General features: G+C 32.2%; 1 protein-coding gene across 14 annotated transcripts; it reads right to left on the reverse strand.

Annotated features, from left to right (window-relative positions):
• Positions 1 to 302: 302 nt before the first annotated feature.
• LOC127724018 (titin-like) lies at positions 303 to 26,624 on the reverse strand. Of its 14 annotated transcripts, XM_052230754.1 has the most exons (8): positions 25,108 to 25,247; positions 15,773 to 17,369; positions 13,899 to 13,964; positions 11,466 to 11,621; positions 8,092 to 8,142; positions 3,999 to 4,793; positions 2,895 to 2,933; positions 303 to 1,462 (listed from the first exon to the last, which is right to left on the reverse strand). In XM_052230754.1, the coding sequence occupies exons 2-8, from the start codon at positions 16,922 to 16,924 to the stop codon at positions 1,253 to 1,255; spliced, it is 2,469 nt and encodes an 822-aa protein (XP_052086714.1). In that variant the 5' UTR covers positions 16,925 to 17,369; positions 25,108 to 25,247; the 3' UTR covers positions 303 to 1,252. The 14 variants fall into 14 exon arrangements, with proteins under 14 accessions (XP_052086714.1, XP_052086713.1, XP_052086716.1 ...); XM_052230753.1 differs by lacking the exon at positions 25,108 to 25,247 and having other exon boundaries at positions 15,773 to 17,695; XM_052230756.1 differs by lacking the exons at positions 11,466 to 11,621; positions 25,108 to 25,247 and having other exon boundaries at positions 15,773 to 17,696.

The following is a 26,624-nucleotide window of genomic DNA, read 5'->3' on the forward strand; positions in this document are numbered from 1 at the left end:
TGTCTCATTGAAAATCTGGATCAAGTCACGTGCTGTTCGTTGTTTGTTTGTGTGTCTCTGTTTGTATATCTATATACTAGGTGATGTCGGTGAGTGGTTTGGTCTGTTTAACTGTCCGATATTTGTGGTAATTTTTGTTATCTTTTAAATGTAATCATGGTTGATAAAACTAAACTTACTACATTTTATCGATTTTCTATTGACAGATGAAGGTCTATTACGGTCTATCTGGAAAGTTTTTTTCATTACCTTTCCGTATATAGTTTTGTCTACAAACAAATAGCATTAATATGTAACACAAATGAAAGTTAAGAATATTTTATTATCTGTCAAGAAAATATATTTCATAAATAGTACAAAATAACCCAGCAAGAAACAGAACTGCTGTCAGCACCAAAACAAGAACGGTATGCAACACGGATCAAATATGTGAACAAAATCACATGTCTTGCTTCTGCAAGTCATTTTTATATTTTTCACATTTTTTGACATATTCTTCCACGCATGTATCATTTTGTCATACCCTTTGTGCAATTAGTAAAGGATTAATACTTATATAACTTATTTTTACGCAGTTAATTCTTAAACGTTTATTGGTAACTTATTAAAAACGTTCTTAGCCACATTGCCGACTTGAAAAAGTTTTTTAGGTTCTTGACTATTTTTGCTGGTTACATAAACCATGAAAATGTGGACGGAGTTAAACAACAAAATAAGAATAAAATGTATTAAATGTAACAAAAACAACATAAAATAACAATTTAAGGCGAATAAATCGGAAGGGATATCACAAAATATTTTATCACATTTTTCAAAAGGTTCCAAACCTCTTGTACGCATATAACTACAATCCATGCTTTGTTGTCTTAACATTCTGCACACACACACTTTCACAATCCTTTCTTAATTATATATCTTTTGTTGTATTGAAACATAATAATAAGATGCTTCTCAATGATTTTAGTTAAACGGGAAAATTTCTATCATTAGTCCTACAACTCTATAAAACAAGAACACCATAATCCAATTGTTTTCACAATGAAGCCTCGTTTTGATAATTGGACACCTGGTGCAGAATTCAAGTATGAGACATGTGCTTTCCAACAAAGCGTTAAGATAAGTATCCATATAAATAAAGATCTACTGTTCACTATTTTCATATATCTAACCAGGAAAAACTAGGCCGTTTAGCTAAACTTTCTTAAATTGTGTATAATTGAGCATTTACATTTCTGAACTATTTCTGATAAATTCATCCACGCACTATTTCTTCTCGGTATTTTTTGTATGCTATTGGAACTTCCTTTCTGTTCGGATTGAATCTAGACTTTATATAGAGAAACTTGTCATCATTTGCGTCACGGGGTATTTCGTAAATCTTCAATGGTGTATGATGATTTCTATGGTGTTCAACTTTCATCCAACCCCCACCAACACGTACCATATGTGCCTTTCCTTTAAGCTGAAACAGAAAAAAAAACTAAATAGATATATTGGTAATAAACTAGACTTAAAATTTTGTACGCCAAATGCGCGTTTCGTCTAAAAACGCCTCATCAGTGATACTCGAATCAAAAAAGTTAAAAAGGCCAAATAAAGTAAAAAGTAGATTAGCATTGAGGATCCAAAGTTCAGAAAGTTTTTGCAAAATACATGTAAGGTAATCTATAAGACATGTAAAAGTGAACAGTGATTGATAATAATTATTCAGTAGATACATGAATTTGAAATTACCTTTTCGTTCACATATCTAATTCTGTTTTCATATTTGGTTTTGTCTTGGAATAATTTGTACTTCATAGATTTAAAATGTTTCAATACAAGTCATTTAAAAGTCTAATTCTTATTTCATTATAATATACAGTCAAAACAGTAAGGTATACCATGTAAATATCTGCGTTAAATACAAGCTTGTAATATAACTAGGTTTTGTAAAAGCTTGAAAAATGATAAGTTCATTCGATACAAACTTGAAACATAACAATGTAAAGTTTATTGCAAGGTTCTAATAAACTACTACATTCCAGCCTAACAACGTGGGGTTACTAGCTACACATGATAATAGTAAACAATGCCTTTTGGTAAAGGTCAATAAAAGCTATATTTACATCAAACGCAACTGTGATACCAACGAAACCAGTGCCAGTGTATGAACAAACACATCGTATATTATTATGTGCATATTCCTATTTGATATCTGTTATTGCACATTATATTTATACATGTTGTTCATACCATCATTCTTTTCTATGTCTTATCTAACGTAACAAAAATCATACATTGACAATCTACAATGATTAGAGTTAAATAAACAAAACATTTGATTTTGTTAACTGTGTGTTATATTCAGTCTTAATTAGACTATTTTCATATTTGCGACCTTTGACTCCGGATTATATATTTTTTCGACATGTTACCTACTCTGTGGTAGAACATTCTGGTACTCGGTCAAGTCAGAGCAACTAAAAGAAGTAAAATAAAGTTTACAATCGGTGCAATTTGAGGAAAGACATAACTGTTTTCCAAATAATTATGTTATGTACAGAACCATAAAACAGTTCATTTTGTACCCAAATTGCACATTGATTTTACTTCATCTGATTACTCTTACTTGACCGAATACCAGAATGTTCTACCACAGAGTAGGCATCCTGTCGAAAATTATATACTCCGGAGTCAAAAGTCGGTAAAAAGAAAAATTCTATAGCTTTATGAGTACTACGTACGGTATACCGTTTTTTTAAAAGCCAAATTTGCAAGGATGTATTTTGTACACATTCGTTTCATACATGTACATATAAAATCGAACATGTTTTAAGAGTTTATATCGTGGTACATGTGTTGTTCCATAAAATTTTGTGCAGTGAACCTTGCATGCACTAAATTCGTATTACCTTTTGCTTTTTTGGTTTTTCCTCTGTTGTTTTCTTAACCTATTGTTACAACAAAAGTTTTTGCAAATAAACTATATTATATAATAATTTTGTACAAATAAAATGTTAAACTTTAAGGGCAATATTTGCTTTCAGCATTTATTTTCGTCCTCGAAAATGAGGAATCAAGATATTTGTATAAGTTTTCTCATATATTTTTATTGATATTCAAGCTTCTGGCAAACTTTAAAAATTGTCATTATACTGTTAAAAATAACGTCTATAATTACATACATAATTAGTATTCTCTTTGATATATGTAGGTATAGACCGTTTTAAATGAATACTTAAAAATATTCTGCTAATACTTAGATATAAAAAAACAAGAATCTAAAAGTGCTGTATACAGTATTATAGTATTATACATTGTTATCTTTTTTCTCTCTCAATATCACAGAATTTACAATTTTCATATATATTTTTACAATACCATGAATTATGACCATGCAAGCATACATATAAACATCAAAACATGCAACATAAACAATCAATAACGTGGATAGCATATGCAACTTGACTATAAAGTCATGCACTTCTTACAATTGTATGGTAGGCGTTAGCGCTATCATGCATTGTTTGGGCTTCAGTCATGTATTAATTCGCGCTACGGAAGGTTACTTTGACTAATTTACTATGGATCAAATGGATATTCTAGCTATATGCATATGTAACTAACAGCAGCTAAACATTGTCGGCAAGCAACTAGTAACAACAACAAACATATTTGTAAAATTCGTGTATTATTGTACTAAATATATTTTGATTTATGTAAAAAAATAATTTGTAGAAATATTAAAAAAATCATATCTGTAACTTAAAAACTACAAAAAATAAACGTGTTTAATATTAAATCGTTGAGAGGCTTCAGTACAATATCTTAGATATGACTAAGTATTTGTTCTTATTTTTTAGTAATTTCTAAACTAAGAACTTACCATATTTTATAACATTTTTACTGATATGATTTTTTCATACGAAAAAATACAAAGTTACAATAAATCAAATTTTTCAAAAGTGCATATATTTGCGTAAATAAACATGCAATAAGCTCGTGTGTTGTTTTACCCATTTGTCTGTATGTTGTCCATGAGAAATCGGAGTTAAGTACGTGTCATCCATGTCAGACTGACTTTTTAAACTCAGTTTTCTTCTATTCGGGAACTTGGAATCTTCCACTATAACTAATGGGTCATCGTCAAAATGTTTGGCAGTATTGTCGATCACATCCTTTATTTTAGGTTTAGAATGATCGTCAAACCCCGGAATCACTACATATCTAGGTTCTTCTTCCTGTTCGTTCCACTTTCGTTTGTCTTTGATCTGGGTCTCTATTTCCCCGGTGTATTTCAAAGGTTCTACGTTTTCCGTTTCTGGATTTACATATAACAGGGTCGAATGAGTACTATAATCGCCAGAAGATTTAAGTTTACCATTTTTACTGTCATTCATATAAAAGGAAGGACCATGTGATAGTTTGGCGCCATATTCTTCAATCTGTACATGACCACGTGTTTTCTTCTTCGAATGGGTACCAGATTGTTTAAGTGATGACCGTGGAATATTGCCATAATCATGAATTAGAACAGGAACCTTTTTTAAGTAAGTTTCAACCTGGGGCGGAGCAGAATCCTCAGAAGTTTTTCTAGACCACTTTGCAACATGTGGGTGCTTCTTCCTCTGTCGTTTTGCAGTTTCAACATATCGTGGGCGTTCATATGTAGTCGTTTGTTTTCGTTTCTTTCTATTCTTTGACGATTTTCGTTTTGGAGGGTATGTGTTTTCTTTTTTGAAAAACGGTCCATAAAATGTTGTGCTTCCTGTCAGAGGTACAGTGTAAAAGTTGTCAGCTGTTTTAACTCGCTTTAAAATAACATTAAAAATGTAAATAGGCCTTTACAAAAAGGAACAATGTAAACACTAACAAACACCTGCACCTAAAGTAAGTTTTAAGGAAAGAGCTATAATTGCAAAATTTGTTAGATAAGACTAATAGTTAGAATCATACGTATTTTTTCTGTAAGATTGCTCAAAATGATAAAATTAAATTATTTGAATATGTTTCGAACTAAAACAGCAGTTACAATTTTATTTGTTATGTAAGAACCAAGATTTCTCTTAAAGCTCAAACTATATTCTGTTCATATGTCAAAGCTAACATACTCAAATTACATATTAATACAACTAAAACTGTATTAATATTCCCATATTAGCTCAAGGAGAATTAAACAAACAACAGTGTAGTCCACAGCAAATTCTTTAAAGTAATCAACTTCAAAATTTTAACACGCATTAATATTCTTGAAAGAAATCAATTGTTAAGTACATGTAAATATATGTAGAAATATTTTCACATCTTAAATATATACACATGGTTTCATAAATTTGGAGTTAAAACACATCTAAAGCTGTTTCCATGCAAGTTAAATCATAAAATTATATAATTTCCACACTTCTCAATGAAAGGAATTCATACTTAGTGAATAGTTTGCGTGGCCTACAAAGATTATAGATTTATTTTTCAATTTTGAGATCATGAATGATTTTACTTTTATTTTTATAAACATGTACTGTAACATATTAACTGAATATTTGCAGCTTTGAGAGTTTTAAATATGTTTGAATTTTAGCCAAAATTTAGTGTGTATGAGCATGTCGTAAGCGGAATTATATAACCTTTAGCTAAAATGTAAATGGATTATATATTTTAAATATAAGTATTTAATAAACCTCTGTGTATTGAACTTCGAGAACCTGTTTTGCAACTTATAGACTCCCACGTTAGCAATTGACAAACACTTACATCTATATAGGCAAACCGAGATTGAATATAGTAACCTATTATGCCTGCAAGGTAATAAAAGCCACATAAAACATGCACAAAATGTATTCTATTCTAGATATATTTTTAGGCTATAACAAATGAAAATTAAATAAAATCCCCGTTACTAGTTAAGTTCACATTATAATGCCTATTATACTTGGTATTTCTCCGACAAATACTGTGATGGAAGAGTTATCTCATCTTTAGGTGGCGGTACAGGATTAGAAAGGGGGCACAGGGGATCAGTAGACAAAATGCAGTTTCCCCTCGCTTATTAGCTAAATAATATAATTTTAAAACTATCCTACCAAAATGTTTCATTTTATTTATTTCATGTCTTTTTGTTGGTCTACACACAAAATCTGAAACCATTTTGATTCTCTTTAGTCCTGTAATTATAAACATCATAACCCTTCTTTTGAAACTTATGATACTAAACCAATGATTGAACTGTTACTAGACTTCCAGGATTATAAACCACTAGAACACACCCGCGAAATCGCGGGCATTTAGAGCGTGGTTGAAAGTATGTAAACTGTTGCAGGATAAATTTTTGTAAAAGATTTTATGACTGGAGAATTTCAGGAAAGGTATCAAAAGGCATAGGTACTTGGGGACAGGACACATTTTTTTTTAGCCCTCCCCCTTTTTTTCAAAATCCGTTATTTTTTGTTTTCTATTAATTTCAATTATTTTCGTGTTTTTCTGTATACTATGAACATACAGATACTATAAATAAAGTGTATTTGCTATTTACTATCAATTCCAAGTTTACTATCCACGGTGGTCACTGATATATTATATATTCAAATTTTTTTTTATTCTAGTATAGAGACTCTCCATATAATATCAGTGACCGCCGTGGATAGTAAACTAGGAATTGATAGTAAATAGCACTAACCTTTATTTAAAGTATATGTATCATAGTATACAGAAAAACGCTAAAATAATTGTCCTGTCCCAAAGTACCTATGAAAATAATGTGTAATTTTAAACAGTCCTAAACGGAAGTCTTGTCTATGACTTAAAAGTCCGTCCGATGACGGAAACAATACCCGGACGCCTTTATTTTCGTTTTCCTCCCAAAATAACCCAAACGGAATAACCATAAGTGGATGACAAATGCGACTATGCATGGAACCTATAGGACACAGAGGCATGATGATTAATTTATTGTGGAAGGAAGAGAAGCGACACACAAAATGAGGTCTTTTCGTTTAATAGTATAGATAACATTCAGGGTTAGACTGTGAACTATCGGAATAGTAACTAAAAGATGAAACTCCTGGATGACTACCAGAATAACCTAACCATGAGACCATCGTTATCTGAATATTAGGACTATTAACTATGAAAACCAAAGTTAAGCAGTAGACAATCAGAATTATAAACTATGAAATTCAGGAATAAATCGTCGACTACCAGGACTAGGAAAGTAAAAATTGGACCGTAAACTAACACCATTATACATCATGAAATTCATGGTTGAACTTAATCCTACCAAGTTTATAATACATGAAAGCTATTGTTATAATATTTTAAAATGCCATGAATTTTGAAACCAAAACAAAAATAAAACTGAAATATTGACGATAAATCTTTTCAAAGTGCTTTTTTTGAATGACCATGCAAACCTTTATTAACTGTTGACTACCATGGACACTTAAGTTGACCTATAGACTATTACGAAAACCGAAAGTTAACTGCAGACTACCGAGTAAACGAGGTTAAAACTGTTCACTACTGTAGTCTAGTCATATCTTAAACCATTCTTTTATATGTATGTTACAACACTCAGTAAATGCACACTTAAAAATACCATTGAAGTTGATTATCTGATATAAGTTATACATATGCATGTAGTAGATCATAATCTTGATCTTTAGTTCTATCGGACAGAATGAACAAGTTTCTATTTCCGTGAGCGACAAGGGATACAGAACAGGAGACGCTTACCCTGTCAACACATGTCTCGCCCTATTTTGGAGTTCATGCAGTTCTCTCAGGTTTTTTTTCTGTATTTATATTTTCAGAATGGATTTACGAGACTTGAACTATTATTGTCTCTTATTAAATGAATAAAATTGCTTTGAAGCTTGTGATATAGAGCTGAATAAAACATTTGTTAATCAATCGCCATAGAAACGTTTTTAAAAAATGTATAAAACCACAAGAGCTAATCGGATAATGAACTTCAAAAGGCAGTTTTAAACTTGTGTAATTACAACTGACGCTATATTGAAAACATGCAATTGATATTAAACTATTTTACATTTCTGTAAATAATATTGAATATAAAGCAAATGTTTGGTATATAATACGCATTGTAGGTTTTACCTCGTTGTTGCTCGAACTTCTACTACTGGAAGTAGATTCCGCAGTTATGTCCTTTAACCAATAATAATATAGTTTATGTAATATTATACAAATCTCTGTACACATGTTAATCAAAGTAAAAGTAAAAATTGACTTATTTAAAATCATAATCTTTTGAGCAATATACGTGCATTATGATGTCTTTTTAAAATATCATAAATAATGCAGTTATGACTTGGTCTGTCATCCGAACAATTAAAAATTTTAATATCTGTGAAAGAAATAATAATGTAACAATCCAGTTAAGTTATTGTCTTAGTTTTTTTTGTTAAAATACTAAAACTATCAGAATACTTTTCAAGGGTCTACTATTAAAAGGTAAACAATTGTAAAAATAGCATGCATACAAATACACAGTCGTACAATAGGAAAAATATTGGAATACTTGTAATTTTCGTATCAATTTCCTATTACAAGTGTGCTAATCACACGTGTGTAAATTATATCATACACTAGCTGTAATTAATATAATATACAGATCTAGACATATTTAAATTCTATACTAGTATTTGGTGAAAGAGATTTAACTACGAGTTTATTTAATGACGTCTGTATCATAATACAGATCCATTTACTTGGGTCTAGAGCAATTATGAGTTCGTAATATATACTATCTAAAAATAAGGAGATGTGGTATGCTTTCCAATAAAAAATGTAATATGAAAAATAGGTAAATCATTTCGCTATGACTAGAAAACTATAAATCTGCTTCACTTTTCTTATCCACATGCATATGAATGTTTTGAATTTGGTTTATGCTAGAGATATCAGTAAGGTATGCAATTAAAATAAATCCATGCATATTTCTTTTCTTTATACGAACCAATTTAACATAGAACTTGTCTGGGTTTTTTGTTCTATAGTAATCTAAAACCCGTAGTGTAACCTTGGACGGTACTATTCCTTTTACCATAGACTGGTCCTTTAATTAGTTATAACATAATAATAACTACCCACTTCACAACACACTTGTATTGTTCTACGTTGACAATAATAAATACAAAGTTTGTTTATTCTACATTGGCTAGAGGTATAGGGGGAGGGTTGAGATCTCACAAAACATGTTTAACCCCGCCGCATTTTTGCGTCTGCCCCAAGTCAGGAGCCTCTGGCCTTTTTTAGTCTTGTATGTTTTTTTTTTAATTTTAGTTCATTTATATGTTTCGGAGTTTAGTGTGACGTCCATTTTCACTGAACTAGTACACATTTTTGTTTAGGGGCCAGCTGAAGCCCGCCTCCGGGTGCGGGATTTTCTCGCTGTGTTGAAGACCCATTGGTGGCCTTCGGCTGTTTTCTGCTCTTTGGTCGGGTTGTTGTCTCATTGACATATTCCCCGTTTGCATTCTTAATCTTAAATTTATTTGCATGTACTGTACATGTGATACTGCCTAACCATACACGATATGCCTTTTCATATATGCATTGTAATTACCATTGGATCATAGGTTTAAGTGGTTTAAAGCCACCGTCTTCCACAAGTTCCCCCTCCCCAGATAAAATATTTTTGCACTAACGTAAAATAAACACAAATTCACACTGTCAACAGTTTTTTTTATAGCTCAAACAAAGTATATTTTGTTAGCTCAAATAAAGTATTATAGTATATATCAACCTTACATATAATTTTAACCCCTCCATGACAACAGATCCTTTTATGTTCAGGTGAGAGATCGAATACCAATCAATGACTTTAGATAAGTTAATGCAACATTTTTCAAAATTTTCTTCCCGTTACCTTTATTCCAAAGTTTAATTAAATCGATGTGATGCAGCTTTATGACGCAAGTACTAATTGGGCTTGCTTGTAAACCGCAAAATGGACTATAACAATCCAAGTGACGGTATTTGTATTATTATTTTCTGTTTAAGATTTACAAATACATGTACGTTTCCTTTTTTGTTTCTACGATAAAAAAAAACGAGAAAAAATTGCTTATTAGCACTAAAAAAGGTCTTCTGTGACCTGATCTTTATTTGCTACCTTGAGCAAAGAATAGACTAATCAGATTGTTTCTTAAGACAAGAATATTAAAACCAAAGAAATCTAGCCAGCATTACCGATTGATTTCCGCCGTAGAATATGGTTTTGAATCCGTCATTACAGCAAGAGATTGTTTTTGAGATATTTCGTATCACGAATTACTTGAATATGAAAGGAAACTGCCAAAACATAGTGTTCCTTCTTCTCAGAAAAGATAATAAAGAAATCATAGGAAACAGGTTAATTTATTTGTCTGTTACCAACTATGGTATACCTATTTCGGACAGTGCGACATTGCCCTCATTTGAGTGATATTAAGAAGCATATTAAGTCACTTTGCATTCCTCAAAAGTCTAAATGGTAATTTAATGAAGATTTATGAAGATAAATAAGTATATATATATTCTTAGGCAGCTAAACTGTATTCGATTAATAGTGTGTTATCTACAGAAATAAGAACGTTTACAGCCGACTGCATTGAGTGTGTAGGTAAAGGTAATATATTTGGTTAGCTTGCTTGCTAGCTGAACCGTGCAGTCATTAAAATGTAAGGTATACTACCCTCCTTTCGAAGTAGCCTAATCCTGCAGACAGATAGATTGGTTATCTGTCGGACCAGTCTACTCTTAAAGGAGGGTAGTTTATCTTACCTAATAATGACTACACGGTTCAGCTAGCAAGCAAGCTAACCAAAGATATAACTTTTATCTACACACTCAATGCAATCGGCTGTAAGTGAAATTGATCGTGTTCAATGCAGGACGTGACAGAGATATATATCTGCATGTTTCAAACATTGGTTTTAGTACACAGTATCAAGATCTTTCAGGACTAAAAATAAATATGAAGCCACACTTTTTGGGATATGTTCAATATAGACCATCGTCTTTTCATTTAATTACACAAGGTTGTTTACACTCATTTGCTAGAAAAACTGCAGCATGTTTACTTGAGTAGGCATGATATATGAAAAATGAAGTTAATTTTGCTTCTTTGGCAGTTGAACCACGAAATCAACATTTCCTTTGTTTATAACTAATAGAAAGAGAAATGATTCTTATCTTATCATTATTCAATCATGGAAAAGAAACAAAACAAAAAAAAAACTGATAAACCTGTTTGACCGGTTTGTTCTTTATTTACAGTGACTAACATTGTAAATAAAAACTGATCTCGCATCGCTCCCGTTTTCACGCGCGACATATCAGAAAGAGGGAGCGATGCGAGATCGGGTTTTAATTATATTGACTGGTTCATAAAGAACTCATGGTTCACCTAATAAACAAGCAACTTAGATCCAGTATACTAACTACAAACTCAAATAAATTAACTTTAAGAAAGTATTTTTATTTACCTTTTCAGTGGAAACAATTTTCTTAGACGCCGTATACTCCGAGGGTTCGTAATAAGCATATCTTGGTGGATCGGGCTCGGGGTTCTTAATCAAATGTTCTTTCTTTTTAGGTGCTTCATAATAAATTTTGGACGAGCCAGCTACAACTTCTAAATCCTTAAACAAAAACATTGGTTTATTACTTTTTATTTGTAACTTTTTGGGATTAAAATGTGCAGAAAAAGAAATAAGGCATGCATAAGTAATTAAAAACGGCATTGAGTCGAAACATTTTAAGAAGATAATATATTCAAAATATTTAACAGATGATTTATTGTTCAAGTATACAAACATGTTTGTTTTAAAGTATTTTTCTACCCCACCCATTCATACGATGTTTGGTTTAAATGGTTCGCTAATTGTTGGGTGTACTGGGATAAAAAAAAATACAAACGCCTATTTCTACATCAAAGAAACTTATTTTAGATGAACTAAATTCTGTCGGTATAAGATTTCTTGGGAAATGACCCATCCCAGTTATCAATTATTTTAATTTCGGATCAACCAAAAAAAGGGGATGACAATGGGCAATGTCGAATTTCATTTCTCCAGAGGATAGATCATAATATTATGACATTTATATTGGTAGTCAGGTAAAGTAAAAATGATTTCCGAATGTATCTTTAAATGATAACGACTACTTTCATTTTATTATTCTAATGGATTTTACGAGGTCAAATTCTTTACAGGTGGGTGATGTATACTTGATCTACTTTTGGGATAGCTTTTTCTCAATGTTGAAATACACCATTTAATTCTACATGTAAGCCAGTTTTCGAACAAATATTTATTGAAGATCGATTGAGCAACTCTCAGTGTTATTTGGAAAAAATCCAGACATTTAACTCATTTTGGAAAGGGGTGTGTGATGAAAAAATAAGAATATATATTATGTGGATGTGCATGGGGTTAACAGAATAGAGAATAAGGGGTCTTCAAAATAAAGAGTATTGATATCTGTCCTCACGTGGCTAAGAAAAAAAAACTGTATTTTATGGATAATTGAACAAATAAGGCATTTTGTGAAAACAAGACCAGTTGATTTATTATTTACATTGGCAATTTTTCTGTTAATTTTAACATCCTTACCCCATCCCCGTATCGAAGGAAACACAGAATAGGGAAACAAAACAGTATATTACAATGGCACTTTTATCCATGCCTAAAAAGAGTCGGTAAAAATCCGTTTGATCCAAAATTGCATCCTTTAGCGCCACAACTCATTTGTGCCAAAAATACGTGTGAGTCAACTCTTAGATAAAATCGTATTTTAATTTAACACAATGAATTGAATGCGGAATTTGTTTTTAATTATTCGAAATGAAAGCAAAGCACAAATCACATTTTGCATAAAGGTCAGAGTGAAATTATTTTATCCTGTCACTATATTTGACTTTCTTCTCTCATTTTTGCATTTAATGGTTAGAAAAAATATAAAAGGAAAAGTTAATGGACGTAATCTTCTTTCTCCTTTGCTTACGTTAAAAATCAGTAGAGTGTGTTTATAGTGGACGATATCATATATAAATACATGTAAACCTAAGCTCATTTTTGCTAGATAGTATTTCATGCATCTATACATATTGACATTTATGATTGACAAACATAAAAAAAAATGCCTTGAAATTTATTTTATGTAAAAATCAATGTTTTACAAGAAATCCATTCCAATTAGCAACTTGGAAGTCGCATCGACAAACTTGACGATCATAATTAATAGTAGGTTAATATTGATTTTGGTTGCCAACCGATGATATTATTATTGAAGAAATATTTAGTAAATATTGAACTAATGGTGTGTTAAAGTGCAATTATCATATCCATTAACCATAAGAAGAATTATGATTACAGGTGCATAAAAACATATGGTTAAACAATATGTGAAGGTTAGAATAAAGAGTTATCGAAAAATGATCGGTCCTTCAAATTTTCTAAAGAAATTTATTCCATTTTGAAGTCGGCATTTGCAATTTTCGTCAATAATAAAGAAGAAACAAATACAGTCGCACATTAAAATTATTTGGTTTTGTCTTAATATTTCATAGATAAGCTTGGGCTCATAGTTTTGAATAAAACAGTGTCCCCGTAGCACCTGTCTCTCTGTTTTTGTAATCTGTCAGTTGGATAGCTGTTACATGTAGATGATAGAAATCAAAATTTAGAAAATACTGAGTTAAAGGTTAATAATATTTCTTTATAATATATCAAATAGAGTCTAAAATGAAACTGCATCATGCTTTTAAGAATATGCACTCGAATTCTTTCAATCAAGTATTCTTAAACAATCAACATTAGATAGCATTTTAATGTTTGAAAAATCACTCTCTTTGTGATAGCTTACAAACCACCAAATTAAAAAAAGCATTTTTTTCTACAAGCGGAATCAAAATTTACCTCCACTCTGTCATAAACTGGTTCGGGAAGATTTGGTTGCTTAACAACCAACTGCATTTCTTTCTCCTATGAAAAATAAGGTCTATGGATATAGTGATAATATTACTAATTTAATATAAAAAATGTCCGTTTTGTTGTTGCATCATATAAGTGACAAAACATAGTAGAGATGGGTTGGTATGGCACTGTCGGGAAGCAGTAACTGTGGATAAACTGATTTCATTTTCCATAGAAACAATCCTGGTTTTCCAACAATCTGAACACACTCAGTCTTTTGATTTCTATAATGTTTATGTTGCAAAGAAGCCAGAACTGTCATATTCTGATTAAAGTTGGCCCTCAAAATTGGGTAGATCAGTTGGCTACCTTAGACCAACATTTTGTTTTTCTTTTACAGACATATGCTACACAAACACAGACATATGTTCCCTAAGAGGTTTCTGTCGACAAAACCACCGAGCACTCCATGATAGAGACTGAAACATTCAACAGCTCCAAAGAGTCTGGGACACAATACTTGTATGGATATATCTTGGAGAGTATTCACTATTCAATACTATAATTGTCCGATTTCTTCACAAGGAGCGGATGAGGAACAATTTTTGAAAGCTAGCCCAAATTAACAAAGCACAACTGAGCTCGTATTAACGTTTAAAATAGAATAAAGTAAAGTAATGGGCTAATATATCCTCTATATATACACATTTATACATGAAATTCTTGCTTTTTTTTAAGAATGAAAAAGGAAACAAGTTGTGAACGCGGCATAAACTGGTGTGAACATCCTTTTCATTGAACTGTGACAGTACCAAAATATGACCATATTGCACGCGTATCTTTTTTTAATATGCCAAAAAAAGTCTTAAAACTATTGATTTTTATATTAATACAGGTTTTATATATGTGAAAGCAGAAATGTTCGTTTGGTTTTAAATTTCGTTTATTTTGTTAGTAAATATAACCCTTGAAATTATAAACCTCCAACAAAATTTCACCTACAAAGATTATTACTTTCACATACTTGAAACCATGAAAAATATTCCCTATGAAATCAAATTCAGAGACAAAACCACGACATGTTCACCCACAAAAATTAATTTTTATTTTTATATCCATGGCTTTGTACATCAACATTGTATTATCGTAACAAGAAATGTTTTAGATTTCTATTTTAAATGTACCATGGAAAATACTCGGTTGTTCGTGTCACTGTGAATTCCTTTTCGTCATTTTGCTTAATGCCAATTTATTTTATGTTTCGTGGGGTAATGTTTTGCTTAGTAAATAATGGCATAAAGTTACAAGTGCTACATGAAAAGAAAATCTACAAGAAGAATATCATTAACTATTTTTCTACAGTTAGAAAACTTAGTTCCTATACTAAAAGATTAGAAATAAAGGAACAGTAATTTACTGACAATGTACTCGTTAGTCCTGAAATGACGTATGTACTGTATTCATCTATATAACATTCATCCTGAGTTGTACAAAAGTAAACTTTTCATTGCCTATTAGGTCAGTTTTACAACAGTGTAGAATTATACAACTAGATCATGGTCCTGCAACATATGACTCCGGGTCATAAAACATGTATTTATTTTACTTTTCCTTTTTTTCTTCCTACTTTTTAAAGCAGTTTAAAATTTTCAATTTTCAAAAATACAGAAAATGAATATACCAGCCAGAAAATATTGAATATTTAATAGATTCATGTAATGCGACGCCGTTTGATATAGGACGAGGTTAGAAAATGATACTAAGTGTATTTTGAAGCCACATTCGTTTGTTCTTTGTATTCTTCAAAATTTGAATGAAAACCTTTTCATACAGATTTTTTTTGACATTTTTGAGCCAGGAAAGAAATAAAAAATTACCTTCTTTGGTTTCTTCTTTTTAGGTGGTTTCGGTTGTCTTGGTGGTTCAGGCGTAAGAATTCGCGGCGGTGGCGGCGGTGGTGGAGTCGGAGTTCTAGGAGTAGGCTCCCTTGGCGTAGGTGGATCCGGCTCATTTACGACTTCCACTGTTTCTCGTTGATAATAAGTTTTGATTTTTCGTTGCTTTGGCTTCTTAAAAGTCTGCGTTTGTACATTACGTAAAAGTTTTCTCTGTTTTGGCTGCGGTTGTATGACGTAATTTGTAGTCATCTGACAACCGACGTCGCGCGTTGGCGGACGTTGAATTATATATTCTTGTGGGTAATCTATATATTCTTGTCTTTTCAAAGCCCTTTCCTCGGCTACTTGTTCTTTCGTAACATACCCAATAGGTTGTCGGTCTCGAAAGCTATTCCTAGTAACGTATTTTACATTTGTTTCTTCAGATACTGGCCTTTTAACATACGTTACTCGTTCTTCGGATCTCGGTCTTCTGACAAGCTCTACATCTCTGTTATCTATGATTCGTTTTTCACTAGAAGGTCGACTCCTTACAACATAACGTTCACGTAAATTTGAATCATCCACAACTCTTCTTGTTACCACACGTTCACGTGAAGGTCGTACAAGTACTTCACTAGCTGGTCGTCCTGACCGTACAAACAATTCCTCACGATTATTCAAAGTATCATTGCGCCGGACGACATAATCACTCGCAGGCCTTGAACGTGAAACGCGTGTACTTCTCATTGTGTCTCCATCCCTGGTCCTTAGTACGGGTCGCTCATCTTCTGCTATAGCTCTTCTCGTTAGCACACGTGGTCGTCCTTCCACTACTCTTCTAGTTGAAGTATTTTGTCCTTTTGGACGTACTGGGACCATATATTCTGAATCAGCTTCACTAAGAGTTTCATATTCTGTTTCTTCTTGTTGGTATTCTATTTTTTCCGGTCGTTCACCGCGTTTCAATTCACCATCATCCATGACAACGTATCGCTTTGAATGTCCACTTTTTCCAGATGTTCTATAAATCCGCCTACCTTCCTCATCGATATAAACATTGCCTCGTCTACCCTCGGGAGCATACTGAATATGAGAAGCTTTCATTCTAGGTGACCTCACCTTATGCTTAGATCTCGAACGTTCAGCCATTTTCTTATTATACCTATGTTTTAATTGGTTAAATCCAGAAAAAATATCACTGTCGACTATTTCAACACATCCATATGTTATTGATTCGTTCTGTTGTCTGTTCGTGTTTTGTTTTAACGGTTTGTTTATATTTCCTTCGCTCTCACTTCATCATAGTTCTGTGTGTCGCTGTGCTGTCTATACCTGCTCATTACAGTCCATTGAACCGTGTCACATATAAATTACCTTGTAAAAACACCCACCGGATTAAAAATAAATTTAAAGCATTTTTCTTTCTATACACATTCGTAGTTATAATTACTACATAGATGTTAATCCGTCAGTCAAAGGCTTTACTCCCTAGTAACCAGCTTTGTATGGCCAATAATAAGGTTGAAATATACTGTCACTTTCTCTACGTCACACGCTGGTAATCATGTGGATGAATACCTCATCAAACAAACCGCTATAAAAATGCAAACAGTCAGAAATTATTATTTACACTTATTCTCAGGAAAAGCCTAGGTCACATATAAACGAATATGAATAACGCTTTAAATCTACACGCATATATTGAACCAACGTAACGCCTGGCTAGTTTTTGAAATTTAAAAAATGGATCTTTATATTAGATTGTTTAATTGCGTGGAGTGTGTTTTTCGAGCCCAATTGTTTAGGTTCATCGCGGTTTGAATTGATTTTAAACTGATAGTTTTTATCATACTCGTGTAACTTTAAAACAAATAACATTTTACGAATCTGTATAATAAGGATTATTTGGAATAACACAATCTATATGTAGTTAAATACACATTCAAATTAATATAAATTATTTGGGATTATTTTCTTAAAAGCGACTTCTATCATACTAAATACAAAAGGACCTTGACTATTAAAGGTTTTCATGGAATTAAGCTTAAATTTTAAATACACAAAAATGCAACAGTAATTAAGTTTTATTCACAATTCCAGCAGATAAAAAGTATTAGACTAAGTACATTTTTTCCATCTAAAACGAAATAATTTTGTAATCTAATTAGTTCTAATTACAGTAAGATTTAATTGAATTGCTTTAATTTACAACTGCACATTGTTGTACCGATGCATAAATTTAATTAAAATCCTTTGAAATCACATTCCTGGCAGGTAGATAGATCAGAGCAATCGATTTTATTGTATGTGATACAATGTGTAGTGTCACATAGATTCGAGATTGATTTACAAAGCGAATCAAGACCTAACACGTGACAAAACACCAAGAAACAGTATGACATCCATATTGATTCATTATTTTGTAAAACACAGATATCATTCTGATTTACAAGTGGCTTCATATTGATAAAAACACAGTAATGAGCACGATTTTTCATTTTGTTGTTTAAAATGAATTTAAACGTGAGTTCTTAAAAAAAAGCAATCAATAATGATTGTGATTATCTTGTTTTGTCGATAAAGATCTACATTATGTCTTCTTTGCAGATCTAAAATTGGAAAACAAATAAACCAAACGAAAAAAATATTCTTTGTCTCTTTGACACATTCCCCATTTCCATTCTCAATTTTATTCTTGTACCCAAGAGTTTTAAAAATGTCATACATATAAATTGATTTGACATGTATCAGTGGTTAGATTTTTGTTTCCATGCAGTAAATTTTTGCAAGTATTATGAATACTTAGTCAAGGAAAATGTCTGAATGACAGAAATTTACAACCTATTTATTAGTAACTACACCAACATTATAACACAGCGACACCCGGATGAGACATTACAGCACACACTGATTTTTTTGTTCAAACTGCACTAAAAAGCTAAAAAGTTTAATATTAAACAGCGCTTGCATTGATGTTATTAAATTTGAAATCACCGACGCATGACTTGTGATATACACGTTTAAGCGTTTAAGGTAGGCGTTAAGTATTTCACCTAATAGGTATGTTATACAAACTGATGAATAGAACACATTTAAAATAGATTGACACGGTCTTTTATTATGCAGTGAAAATAATTTTCATTTCTATACATCAAACCGCAGTTAAGTATTTGATAATTCCATTGAGAATTTAAATAGCAATATGTCGATATATACATGATACATATCTTTGAAATCAAATTAATGAAATTGACATTTGCAAATCAAATCAATTTACCCATTAAAGATTCATTAAATTATCAAATGATCAAACCACAAGTCTCCTGTTTTACTGTGAAGTTCATCACTTGTTAGTTTACAAAAATGAATTAAATATATTTGGCCTGTTAATAACTTGTTCCCATTGCAAAAGATTTTCAACTAGAGGTACTGCTAGCAAATCTCACAAAATCATTCCAGACGGCCTTGCAAAGTCTCCCCCCCTAAAAAAGATACATGTAAAAATAGGAGGTGCACAATTGCATAATTTGGACAGAAGAACAAACTTATATAAAAGAACGAACGGACAGACTCCCCAATCACTTAATACCACCTGCTTAAGAAAACGAGGGTAAAATATGCTTGAACACAATTATAATCGCCAATTGATGCATTAAAAAACGAGCTAAATAAACCTGTGGGATACCGTAAATATCTATACGTTGATACTTTTCAAAATAGTAAATAGTGTAAGGGGATCTTTATTATCTAGGTGCATGTAGGCTGATTTGAACCCCATCTTGCAATAAATTATGGATACTTTGAATGAATTCTAAACTTAATCGTGTGAATCTTATATTGTTATTTGTCCACTTTTGATACAAATGAAGATGGCTATTTATTAGGTATCCGAATGTAATTGTCTATCTCCCTTTACAACTGTAATACAATATTTCTACACTCTAAGAGTTTTTGTCAGAACTATACTGTTCTATCAACACACTCCCATTGGATTATAATGGCTGATTCATCTAGTTAGTTCAGAGAAAAAAATATTTTAATAGTGTTGTATCGCCACTATTTTTCAGGTATGTTTGCTGTAAAGTAATGGTTTCAAAATTTTCTTAGTAGTGCTATGCTTAATTGTTTGCATGATTTGAACTAAATCTATTAGCAAATCCAGCAGTCCAGAATTGGGAATATTAATCAGATAAAAAATATATGGTCTATCTCCAATAGAAATATAAGGACACATTTCTAAAACAACATTGTATTCTATCTCAAGAAAAGGGATTGCTTTGTTTATCTAGGTTGCTTGTCTATAAAAAAGCAAAACAAAACAATAGAACAGAGTTATACTGTTTGTGTACGTAAATTTGAATGCTTTATAACTTATAGTGTCCCAGGCAAATATTGATGATATTTTGCTTTTAAACTTAAACTTAATTTTAATTTTTACCACTATTACCAAATGGAAAATACATCATTATAACATGGATTCAAACGACGACTTGTATACTCGTCGAGTAATCATGGCAAGATACTGGAATATATATATGTGTACAATTTAATGAAATTAGGTTGTGATATTGATGATAATAATTATTGTATAAAAAACAATTACATGTACATGTAGAGTAGTGTAGTGAGCCGAAGGATATGATTCTGATCTGTTATACTATTTCGATGAAAAAAACTGTTATTGACAAGCAAATTTTTAGTCGATTGATTGATTGATTGATTGATTGATTGATGGTTGCTTAACCACGTGATGGCAAAATATTTCATACATATCCTAGACGAAAGTAAATTAACAATAAATACAGTATGAAGGTTCCGCATTGTGAGTCGATATGGATGAAGTACAGGAATTTCGAGGGGCAGACATTTTGCCTAGCAACAGGCCGCTCATGAACACATTAGAGTTGCTGCAAGGGTTGTTTAACGTGCAGAGTTCACGAGACTCTTAGGTTGGTCTCCTCCGTAAAATATCCAGTATGCCTTCGTAAACTTGTCAAATAACGACCAGGTACCAATCTATGACTCTTTCAACTCGAGGCATCAGATTTAACGTTAGAACATTGACAGGACGTGGCTGCGTATTCATACATCCCATACAGCCAAACGAATGCACCTCTTACTAATGAGTTTTACAGCCAGTTGGGTAAAGTCCTGTCAACCCTTGGACTGTGTATGGGACGCTATTACGACCTTTAACGTTATTATTAAGAAGGTTTCGTACCAAATAAGCTAAAAATATTAAATTTTTAAGAATAATTCGAAACTGAAAAGTATATATTGCTAAATCTAAATTACATCTAGACCAGTTTATAGCTGTTACGGGCTGAGACCGATAGATACGTCGGTGAACGCTACTAAGCTGGACTCGTCAGTATGTAGATTTTGTATAAATCAGAACATTGAAAAATTAACTCTATTCTTACAATAGTATTTGTCCTACATTATTGGCTAACTTAATTGTTTTTATTTACGGAAGTTGTATCCAAGAAAGGTGGCAAAATATATACCAAATATACCAAAACTACAACGAGTTGTTTATAGTTTACATGGGTAATTTACAACTGTCCTATACATTGAACTACATATTTCTATTTACATGTTCCTAGCATTCAGAAAGACATCATTAATTTTGTTCAATATTGTTCTATTATAATCCCCAGTATAAATTTTCTATCTTATTTTGAACAAAACCCGTGGTCTAAATAAAATATAAAGGTATGAATAAAAGGAAAGTTAAGAGATACGTCAATATTGCTCTATATATAATCCCCAGTATACATTTTCATTCTATTTTATTTTGAACAAAACCCGTGGTCTAACCGAACGACACAGAAAAGCCAAAAGACATCCAGAGGTCAAAATACAGACTTCAACAATAAACAGAATCATTCTATACAGTATGTTAGGATCTTAACAATTCCTTGTCTCACTCTGAAACCACTTATAAAAAAAGTACAAATGTGAACCAATGACGAGGTTCATGACTTGGGACAGGTACATAGACTTACTGACAGAAATACCAATGTTCAGTCGATATCACATAATGCTAATAAAAAAAGACAAAAGTGATTATGTCAACCATCGATATTGCAATAATTCTACAGTGGCGGATCCAGGGGGGATTTTGGGGGGTGGGGGTCCGGGGGTTGGAATCCCTTTCTTTTACGATCAATGCTTTTGAATGGGGACATATGGTTGGAACTCCCCCTTTTAAAAATCCTTTTAAAAATGTCTGGATCCGCCCCTGTTCTTAATGAAATCAGATGCGCCAACAAGCTTAAACATCTCTTTCAGGCATGCATGCATCCCTTTCACGTCATTCATGCATTACCCATGTACCGACAATAGGCACAGGCAGATATTTGCTAGCTACAACTCCAGCCTTTTTCATGAGAGGACTAAAATGAAAAAAAATATGGATAAAAGTCACGGACCATTTTTCTGCTTCTAAGATTTATCAAGACTTTTCAAATGCAATATATGTAAGGAATTTAATGTAAAAATTCAGGCATGTATCATCTGTGAGAAATTGCATAGCAGGAATCAAATTGTTTCATAAGATGAAACAACGAAGATGTTGATGATGACGACGATACAAGATCAGTAACGATGTTGATCCAAGGATAGTAAATCAAAGTAAACCGTACAGTTTTCGCTATTTATTTTCTACAGAGATTTTTACAGCAAAATAGGACAAAAGTCATGAAACTTCTATTTAATTTTATTTTCGGAGTAGAATTTAATTTGATTCTTGATTTACATAGGGAACAGTGTAGATAGAAAAACAAGGTCGGGGCTTTTTGTTAATGGTTCCGGCTAACTGCGGAGACACGACATATATGATTTCCTGAAGATCGGAAACGTATCATTTAAATCTTTGTAAAAAGAAGAGGTTTATTTTTCAATGTTAGATCGAAAATAAAGGCATGAAGATTTCATATACGGAACCTGATGTTCAGTGGTTGTCGTTTGTTGATGTGGTTCATAAGTGTTTCTCGTTTCTCGTTTTTTATATAGATTAGACCGTTGGTTTTCCTGTTTGAATGGTTTTACACTAGTCATTTTTGGGGCCCTTTATAGCTTGCTTTTCGGTGTTAGCCAAGGCTCCGTGTTGAAGGCCGTACTTTGACCTGTAATGGTTTAATTTTACAAATTGTGACTTGGATGGAGAGTTGTCTCATTGGCACTCATACTACATCTTCTTATATCTATATAGTATGCTAGTCTCGCGTCTTTTATAATGTATATTTTGCCTTTAATCATAACAGGTTGGTTATAATTCGATCCTAATTATACGTATGATCTGTGCCACAGTTTTGATCGTCTTCACATATTTGTGTTTGTTTTTGGTTATATCTGCTCTCAAACATTATCTGTCAACATGGCTGAAATATTGCTAGATAAAACTTTCCGTGTAACTTTTCTATTTGTCTTGGTATGGTACAAAACATGGTATATATTTATGTTGTTTTGTTGTGCATCAACCATACTTGATGTGTTTTTTTGAGTTTTCACGGTTAATAAAAAAATAAGGAGATGTGGTATTATTGCCAATGAGACGGTTATTCACCACAAACTAAATCACGTAGATGTAATCAATTATAAGTTAACGTACGACCTTCAACAATGAGCTAAACCCATTGCATAGTGTAAGCTATAAAATGCCACTGAATGACAAAATATGAAACAATTCAAACGAGAAAACCAAATGCCTCATTTATTCCGAATTCAACAGTACATATAACACGGCTGTATATGATTTCCCTTCATTAATATATACTAGTACCCGATATCTGGTGGTATCGGGTCATCACATTGTTGAAAGTTAAAGTATTTTTTCTATAGACTTTGTAAATGTCACTGTATATAATACATCTCATTTACACAAACATGATTTCATTTAAAATTCAGGTTTATTTTTACGTTGAAACATCAGTATAAGGATTAGTCCTCTCTGAGTACGGCGAACATTAATAGAATTTAAATTATCGTATCTGATAGATAAATACTTCAGCAAAACTGACATACAGTACCATACACTGCCACAACAGAACTAATTTTGGAAACAAAAATAATTGTTTTTTTACTTTACTGGTCTAAGGGAATAGTTTTTGAGTTATTTGCATGTATTCCAATGAAAAGTTATAATAAGATTAGATTGCATTTCTAAATTTATTGATATTTTGTGCTAAAATCAATCAGAAATAACAATAGCTCTCGACGTCATCCAAGACTTTTCCATATGTTGCCTAATTGTCAGTCACATCCGGTTTCAATTCATACTCTACAACTGTACAACTCAATATCCAATTTATTTCGATTTAGAAAATATAAAACAAGTTAAAAAAGTAGAAAAAAACCCTGAATGTTGTTATATTTAAAAAAAAATAGCAAAAACGATGTAAATTTTAACCTTGCTTTTCTTGTTAATTTAGTTCTATAGATTTTGCATTTTCATAAGTAAGTTTAAAAATGAAATACAGCAAAAATATTTTAAAATTAATTTTTACTTCCCCCTTTTGTTAACGTCCGTTGTTAATTATGCCCTTTTATGTAAGACAATTGAGAAGGTACGATAAGGTCGCTATTTTGACCCCCTCAAGTCGAAAATCTATAATTATAAATATATCAACTAACATCCTTTAGATGTGCACAAGACAGCAGTATTTATATCCTTGGATACTGTTCTCCATCTTTACTTAAGGTATTCAAACTTCTGGCATTAAAAGTAAAAGCGCAAAAAGAAGCATCATTTTAACATCTGGTTATTAGTATATTACATGTTTAAATATAGCAACAGCCTTACCGAAACAGACATTCTGCCATACGATGTATTATATAATAAAAAAATATATTAGGGGGAGTCTATATCCATTTTGGGGGTATTAGTAAGACTGTAGGTACTAATTGTACACTTTACCCGAAACTATGTATGTACCAAGATGACCCTTTCATGTCAAATGTGTCAATATTGACTCATCGATATTTATGACGTCACATGTGCAGTAACACACTTAATGTTATTTCTGCATCAAAGTGACCAGACAATATTATTATATTTATTTATCAATGTAACTATCAAAACTATGAAAGGATAGCAAAACTTTACTGTTTTTTTTTTCTATTGTAGTAAGGTCAAATAATAGCTCTTACCATTCCTCCTACATTGTACGAGATGTCCTCTGAAAATGTTAGTATCAAATGAACCCAAAGAAAGCCATAAAAACGAACAAAGCTAGAATGAAATAGCAAACAGTTAAATATCAAGAACATTCTTGTGGTGAACGATTATGATATTGAAACACACACTCCCCAACACACAATGTCTCTACCTTTGGTTTTAATTTTCTTTTGTGGTACTTTGGCTTTGGTATTTCATCTTTTAATACTATCTTCTCGTCATCACTTACGTCAAAATAAGTCCTCATAGTACGACCTAATGGCTGACGTGGATATTCCTTGACTTGGAGACCTTGCACACGTCCTGTGACAACAACGACAGCGTCCGGTTCATCTCTGTTTTCTTCGCCTAATATTGTAGCAGTTAGATAAAAATCGGATTCAAAATTATCATCCGGAGCATATGACGCCTTCACACTAAGATTATCGTCATCTGACGCTGATTCTACGTCATCTGACGCTGATTCTACAGACACGTCCTCTTCATTAACTGAATTTAGAGACTTTAATATATCGGTATTTAGAAATCTCGTCTTTTCTGTCTCAGCAAACCGTTTTCGTTTCATGACCACATACACATCGAAACCATCTTGAAATTGATCTGACCTAAGAGGTTTGGTGCGAATATGTTCATTTTTGTCTTCAACTGTTTTCGAATCGCATTTTTTTGTCCTTTTCTTGACTTCAAACGATGGAGCGGCTGTCATTTGTTTGTTGTTTGAGTAAATCTTGTCCATTGACTCGGTATCTACTTGAGACTTGTTGGTACTGTAGTTTGTACTCCATATTTTCTTTTTTACAGTTTTATTAGGTTTTTGCTCGAGACTGTCATACAAGTACTTTTGTCTTATTTCATTTTGCACAAGACTATTAATCTCTTCGCCATTGTCAGTAACGACTGGAGCTATATAATTATCCCTTGGATAAAGTGGCGCTGGCGTCAGCTTTCTTAGATTTTCCTTCGGATACTCATTTATTTGTTTGATTTGTTGAAAGTTTTCTGTAATTGCATTGTTTGATTTTTGAATATGAACATTTTCATTTTTAATTGAATCAATTAATCGATTATTATCACTTCTGTGTTCAGTTCGAGTGCTCTGTTTAGTAACACGTGCAGAAATTTCCCGCTTGCTTTTACGCGACTTGTGTTCACAAGATGAATTCAGTTGAAGCGACATTGAAGTTGCATCAAAACTTACTTTGGATTTTGATTGACTTGCAATCGATTGCAACTTATGTAGTCTTCCTTTTCTATCAAATTGTTTATTATTGAATTCTAAACTATCATACACCGAAGAACTTCCGGTTCTACTTGTTGCCTCAACTTCTTTTTCTGCTTGTAATGGCATAACATTATCATCATACATTTCATCGGAATAATGAATTACGTCGTTATTTTTAACTCTCTCCTTTGACCTATACTTAGCTCTAATGTTGCTTTTTCTAGTTCCAGGTGATATTCCAGTACAGCAGATAGCACTTTCACTACCGACTTCCGGTTCTTTTTGTTTAACTGTTTGAAATGTTTTTTGATTCATTTCCTTCGGCCTTTTCACTCATTTGCATCTTTAAACACAATGAATCGAAAAACACAATATACCGATCATTTTTACAGTAACGACATTATTTTGTAAGGCTGGTTTACAACGTTTCAATGCATGTGTTACAT

The sequence above is a fragment of the Mytilus californianus genome, unplaced genomic scaffold (assembly GCF_021869535.1).
Source record: "Mytilus californianus isolate M0D057914Y unplaced genomic scaffold, xbMytCali1.0.p SCAF_14, whole genome shotgun sequence".
NCBI classification, from domain to species: Eukaryota; Metazoa; Mollusca; class Bivalvia; order Mytilida; family Mytilidae; genus Mytilus; species Mytilus californianus.

What these genes read in the sequence shown, in the direction of transcription:
- LOC127724018 (XM_052230754.1), bottom strand. Translation starts at nt 16,924, where the DNA reads ATGGCTGAACGTTCGAGATCTAAGCATAAGGTGAGGTCACCTAGAATG. An exon ending in CAGTTTATGACAGAGTGGAG is followed by an intron (nt 11,622 to 13,898) that starts GTAAATTTTGAT and finishes TTTTTGTTTAAG; the next exon opens with GATTTAGAAGTTGTAGCTGG. An exon ending in AAATTGTTTCCACTGAAAAG is followed by an intron (nt 8,143 to 11,465) that starts GTAAATAAAAAT and finishes TATTGGTTAAAG; the next exon opens with GACATAACTGCGGAATCTAC.